This window comes from Salmo salar, chromosome ssa25 (genome assembly GCF_905237065.1).
Source record: "Salmo salar chromosome ssa25, Ssal_v3.1, whole genome shotgun sequence".
Lineage (NCBI taxonomy): Eukaryota > Metazoa > Chordata > Actinopteri > Salmoniformes > Salmonidae > Salmo > Salmo salar.
In genome coordinates, this window is record NC_059466.1 from 31,988,071 (window position 1) to 31,994,294 (window position 6,224).

The following is a 6,224-nucleotide window of genomic DNA, read 5'->3' on the forward strand; positions in this document are numbered from 1 at the left end:
TGGTTTAAAAAACAATCATTGATAGGCAGCTTTAACTTCTTGGGTTCAACTGTCATTGGGTTCAAATACACATTAAGATTTGTGAACAGCCATTCACAGCAACCACAATCTGTAAACTGCAAATAGCTAAATGAGAGAGCAGCAGTGTGATTCACATCAATACGCTACGTCAATATCAATAATAAGTGATATCCGTATCGCCGTAGACTACACCACTACTGTCATCCTTACCTCCAAGCGTTTATTCAAGTTGGATAATCTTTAGATGCCGACAACAGTCGCACCATTGGAAGACATAGCTTGGACTGTAGCCTACAAAAAGCCTATTCCTGCTCTTTTTCCGCAATCGATCAAACACATTTGGTGAGTCATCATAGTGGTCTCTGACTTGTGGTCAGACTCGCTCAGGTGGAACAAACTTAAACTTGCGCCTTTTTTCAACTTTGATTTGAATGTCAGTGAGAAAACAGAGAAGTGTCAAAGATTGTTTCGCAAACATTTCTGAATTGAATCGCAATCCTTGAAGTAATCATCTAGTTTTTCAAAAGTATCGGTAATCTGATTACAATATTTTAGCTGGTAACGTAACGGATTACAGTTACTGTTCTTTTGTAAAGGATGACGTCAAATCAGTTCCTGGTCTTTACGTCAGGGTTGTAGGTAAGTCTTTACATCAGGGTTATAGGTCCAACTGCTCCTTTTAGTGCACATACATCATATGTCATGTACATCAGCTATGAACTCGATTGTAAACCCACAACCACAGTTCATGAAAAGGGAGGAACATTCATGAACGGGATGGACACTGCTCCTTGAGTCAGATTTGTCACTGAGGTGTTCGTGCACTGGGTTGTCTTACACAGCTCTTGGACAAGATATCACCATTTTAAGAGAGCCTCATCAAATGAACACATCAATCAAGAAGAGATGAAGACATTTTCTCCTTTGAACCTTTGCAATTCCTTCTCACAGACAATCTACAGAACTACAACATTCAAGGAATCAACATAACTATCACTCAGACCTTCAAAGAATCATTCAGTTGGATAAACACGCCCACGGTGAGTTTTGAACTTGGACCTCTTGTGATGCAACACTGTCACTGACACACAAATCCAGATTTATTTATACAGCACATTTAAGACTAGGTATTTAACACAATGTGCTTCACATGGAAAAGCATATAAAAAAGAATGAAAAGAGTCAATAAAAACTTCAATATTTACTACACAACATAAGAGGATTAAAAAAAACTAAGAATAACACTCAAAACTGAACAACTAAAAAGCACCCTAAGAGAAAGTAAAGCTAGAAAAGTGTGTTTTAATATCTCGTTTAAAATCAGCATGTCCACAGTTTCAGCCCCCCTCAGGTTCTCTGGCAGGCTATTCCAGAGTCTGGGGGTATAGTAACTAAAGGCTGCCTCTTCATGCCTCTTGGTTCCCCTCAGGTTCTCTGGCAGGCTATTCCAGAGTCTGGGGGTATAGTAACTAAAGGCTGCCTCTTCATGCCTCTTGGTTCCCCTCAGGTTCTCTGGCAGGCTATTCCAGAGTCTGGGGGTATCGTAACTAAAGGCTGCCTCTTCATGCCTCTTGGTTCCCCTCAGGTTCTCTGGCAGGCTATTCAAGAGTCTGGGGGTATCGTAACTAAAGGCTGCCTCTTCATGCCTCTTGGTCCTAGGTTTTGGGATAGTTAGAAGGCCAGTGCCAGAAGACCTGAGGGACCTACAGGGTACATAACTCAAAAGCAGGTCTGAAATGTATTGTGATGCATAATCGTGGATTGATTTAAAAACCAATAGAAGAATCTTAAAATATATTCTAATGCAGTTGACCAATGGCTTTCTTGGGTAGACCAGACAGTAGTCAAGCCTGCTTGTTATAAAAGCATGGATGAGTCTCTCTGTATTAGCCTGAGGAAGAAATGTCTGCACCTTGGCAATATTCCTCAGGTATAAAAATCTATTTTGGTCACATTCCTAATATGTGTGATCCGGAATTGAGTTCAGAATCTAAAATGACACCTTGATTTTTTACCTGGCGTTTTATCTTTATTGGCCGTGAATTAAAACATGTGGCCAGATTCTCTCTGTGCTTTGGCTCCAACAATTCGTACCTCCGTCTTGTCTTGATTTAGTTGAAGGAAGTTGTGAGACATCCAAGAATTTAAATCACTAATACAGTTTAATAATTTATACATTGAGCTAAAATCCTCTGATGACACGAAATACAAAGTTGTGTCGTCTGCGTAGCAGTGAAAATCAATTCTGTGCTTTCTGATAACGCTGCCAAGGAGTAACATATATAAACTTAACAATACCGGACACGTGATATGCATTTTCTCTGAGTTATGTTCACCAACGGTGACAAAAAACTCTCGACCAGTTGGTCCTAAACCAATTTAGAACTGGACTGGAGAGGCCAACTCAACTCTCCAGTCTGTCCAGAAGGACATCATGGTCAAAGGTGTAGAATGCAGCACTTAAATCTAAGAGTACAAGGTGTGTGTGATTGTGTGGGTAGAGACAGGTGTGCTGGAGGCAGAGTAGATCCCCACCAGCTGCATGGAACCTGTTCTATAATCAAGACTTCTACAAATACTCAGCCCTGTCACTTCCACGCTGCCAGATCATAATCTCTGCTCAGTCAGTCTGTGTTTTTTAGCCATTAGTTCCTGCTTAGATCCTGTTTTTGTGTTATGTCTGTTTTCCCTTGCCTGACGCTGTTTTCCTCTCCGCTACAGTTCTGCCCACTCTGACTCTGGTCCCTGTCTCCAGGGCCACGTCTCGTCAGTCCTGCTACTCTGTCCTGGACCCACTGCTTCCTTGGATTCCTCTCTGGACCTGCTTACCTAGTCCCAACTCCCCTCGCTCCAGCCTCAGCCTCCGATCCTGGCTTCCTGCAACCCGCCCGAGCTTCCCCTGGCCTACACCCCATCTTCCCCCTGTGCTTCAATAAATACCTTAGTTACCTCATCCCAGTCTCCTCGTCTGAGTCTGCTCTTGGGTTCACCTACTCCGCTCCACGTTACAGTAGGATTTGAATAACATCGCTGTGAAGAACAAGTAACCATTGCCACTCATCAGTTCTGCTTTTGCCACCCTCCATGGTGCCACAGTGTTCACCAAGCTCAACCTCTGGATGCCTACCATCTGGTCTGCATCAGAGAGGGGGACGAGTGGAAAACGACATTCAACACACCACTTGGACACTTTAAGTACTTGATCATGCCTTTTGGTCTCACTAACGCCCCTGCTGTTTTCCAGAGCCTAGTCAACAATGTACTGAGAGATGTGATTGGACACTTAATTTTTGTCTATGTGGATGACATTCAGATTTTTTTCAAAGGACTCTGAGGCTCACCAGCAACACGTTCGCCAAGTTCTCCAATGGCTGTTGGAGATTAAGCCTTTTGTTAAAGCTTCCTCTGTGTCTTTCCAGGGTTATATTATTGCACAGGGACAGTTACATATGGATCCCGACAAGGTCAGGGCAGTCACAGAGTGGCCTGCGCCCTCAAACCTGAAGCAGCTACAGCGTTTCCTGGGGTTTGCACATTTTTACACATGTTTCATCCGCAACTACAGCTGTCTGGCAGCACCACTCTCACCTCCACCTCCACTCCGTTCCACTGCACCCCTGAAGCAGAGGCAGCGTTCCTGGAACTCAAGCGTTGCTTCACTTCCGCTCCAGTCCTCACTCAGCCAGACCCAGAACTCAAGTTCATCGTGGATATGGATGCCTCCGACACCGTGGTCAGTGCTGTTCTGTCCCAACGTTCCCCCTCTAATCAGAAGCTCCACCCATGTGCATTCTTTTACCATAAGCGCTCACCTGCAGAGAGACATTTTTACATTGGTAACCGGGAACTCCTGGCAGTGAAGCTAGCTCTTGAAGAATGGCGTCACTGGCTGGAGGGTTCTATTCTCCTCTTCATCGTTTGGATGGACTACAAAAACCTGTCCTACATCCAGACCACCAAGCGTCTGAATTCCCGGCAAGCCAGGTGGGCATTGTTCTTCGGGAGATTCTACTTCACACTCACTTATCGCCCCGATCCTAGGAATACCAAGCCTGACGCCCTCTCCAGCCAGTTCACTGTCGACAACACTGGTTCCGAGCCAGAAGCCATTGTGCCTGCATCGTTGCCGCCATCTCCTGGGAGATCGAGTCCAGGCTCAGCAAAACCAGCCTGACTCTGGTAACGGTCCTAGAAATGGTCTGTTTGTTCTAGATTCAGTTCACTCTGATGTTCTTCAGTGGGCCCATTCTACTTACCTCACCTGTCACCCAGGTATGAATCGGACCCTCGTCTTCCTGTGGCAGCACTTTTGGTGGTCCACCTTGGAGAGAGATGTCTGGGAGTTTGTCTCAGCCTGCTCGGTCTGTGCCCGGAACAAGACCTCCACTAAACCCACGTCTGCTTTGCCCTCTTCCGATACCCAGTCGCCCCTGGTCACACATAGCTCTGAACTTCGTCACTGGTCTTCCCCCAGCCAACAGTTACTCAGTCATCCTCACCATAATTGACAGATTTTCCAAAGTGGCTCACTTCATTCCCCTGTCCAAGCTTCCGTCCTCCAGGGAGACTGTGGACCTGCTGGTGTTCCATGTGTTTCATCTGCATGGCCTTCCTACTGACATCGTTTCTGACAGGGGACCCCAGATCACATCCCGAGTATGGAGATCCTTCTGTTCAGCACTGGGAATCAATGTCAGTCTTTCATCTGGATATCACCCTCAGACCAATGGCCAGACTGAACTGGCCAACCAGGAGATGGAGACTGCCCTATGCTGCATGACTTCTGCTAACCCTTCCTCCTGGAGTGTTCAGCTACCCTGGGTGGAATATGACCACAAATCCCTCACCAACGCCTCATCAGGTATGTCACCCTTCGAGTGTGCTCTGGATTATCAACCTCCCTTATTCCCCGCCCAAGAGGTCGAGGTGGCGGTTCCCTCAGTCCATGACCATATGCGCCGTTGTCATCGCACCTGGAGGAAGGCCCGGGCTACCCTTCTTTGTGCCTCTGCCAGGACCCAGTCCCAAGCTAACTGTCGCCTTGCCTCAGCCCCAGTCTACACTCCAGGCCAGAAGGTATGGCTCTCATCGAGAAACTTTCCCCCCGATTCATTAGTCCCTTTGAAATTGACCCTATCATTAACCCCTCTGCTGTGCACCTGAAACTCCCAGCCTCTCTCAATCCACCCTAACTTCCACTTATCCATGATTAAACCTGTCAGTTTCTGTCTCCTCCTGCAGCAGCTCCTCCACCCCCTCAGCTCCTCCACCCCCTATTCCGTCCGGCAGCTTCTGGACGTGCGCCGTCGGGACCGTGGCTGGCAGTACCTGGTGGACTGGGAGGGATACGGGCCTGAGGAGCGCTGCTGGGTTTCCCACCATCATATTCTGGACCCCTCCCTCTTACATGCTTTCTATACCTCACACTCAGATAAGCCTGGTCGGGTGCCAAGTGGCGGGGGGTACTGTCACATCTGCGCCTGCCAGCCCCCTCTATTGCTCATCCTGTGTCTCCCTAACCTGCCGCCACTCCCCCAGTGCTCTCTCCTGTGTGTGTGTGTGTGTGACAGAGCAACCTGTTCCATAATCAAGACCTCTACAAATACTCAGCCCTGCCACTTCCATGCTGCCAGATCATAATCTCTGCTCAGTCAGTCTGTGTTTTTTAGCCATTAGTTCCTGCTTAGATCCTGTTTTTGTGTTATGCCTGTTTTCCCTTGCCTGACGCTGTTTTCCTCTCCGCTACAGTTCTGCCCACTCTGGTCCCTGTCTCCGGGGCCACGTCTCGTCAGTCCTGCTACTCTGTACTGGCTCCAGAGTTCCTCTGTGGAGATTGGAGAACCTTCCAGAAGGACAACCATCTCTGCAGCACTCCACCAGTCAGACCTTTCTGGTAGAGTGGCCAAACAGAAGCCACTCCTCAGTTAAAGGCAAATGACAGCCCGCTTGGAGTTTGCCAAAAGGCACCAAAAGGACTCAGACCATGAGAAACAATATTCTCTGGTCTGATGAAACCAAGATTGAACTCTTGGGCCTGAATGCCAAGCGTCACATCTGGATGAAACCTGGCACCATCCCTACTGTAAAGCAGCATCATGCTGTGAGGATGTTTTTCTGCGTTTTTCACCAGAGCGCTCAGGACCTCAGACTGGCGTGAGGGTTCACCTTCCAACAGGACAACGACCATAAGCACACAGCGACGC

General features: G+C 47.5%; 1 protein-coding gene across 1 annotated transcript; it reads left to right on the forward strand.

The window, feature by feature from the left end:
* The first annotated feature begins 92 nt into the window (after nt 1-92).
* LOC106586555 (uncharacterized) lies at nt 93-5,949 on the forward strand. The gene is made up of 3 exons (XM_045707728.1): nt 93-1,061; nt 2,743-5,097; nt 5,263-5,949. The coding sequence occupies exons 2-3, from the start codon at nt 4,354-4,356 to the stop codon at nt 5,659-5,661; spliced, it is 1,143 nt and encodes a 380-aa protein (XP_045563684.1). The 5' UTR covers nt 93-1,061; nt 2,743-4,353; the 3' UTR covers nt 5,662-5,949.
* Nucleotides 5,950-6,224: the final 275 nt, after the last annotated feature.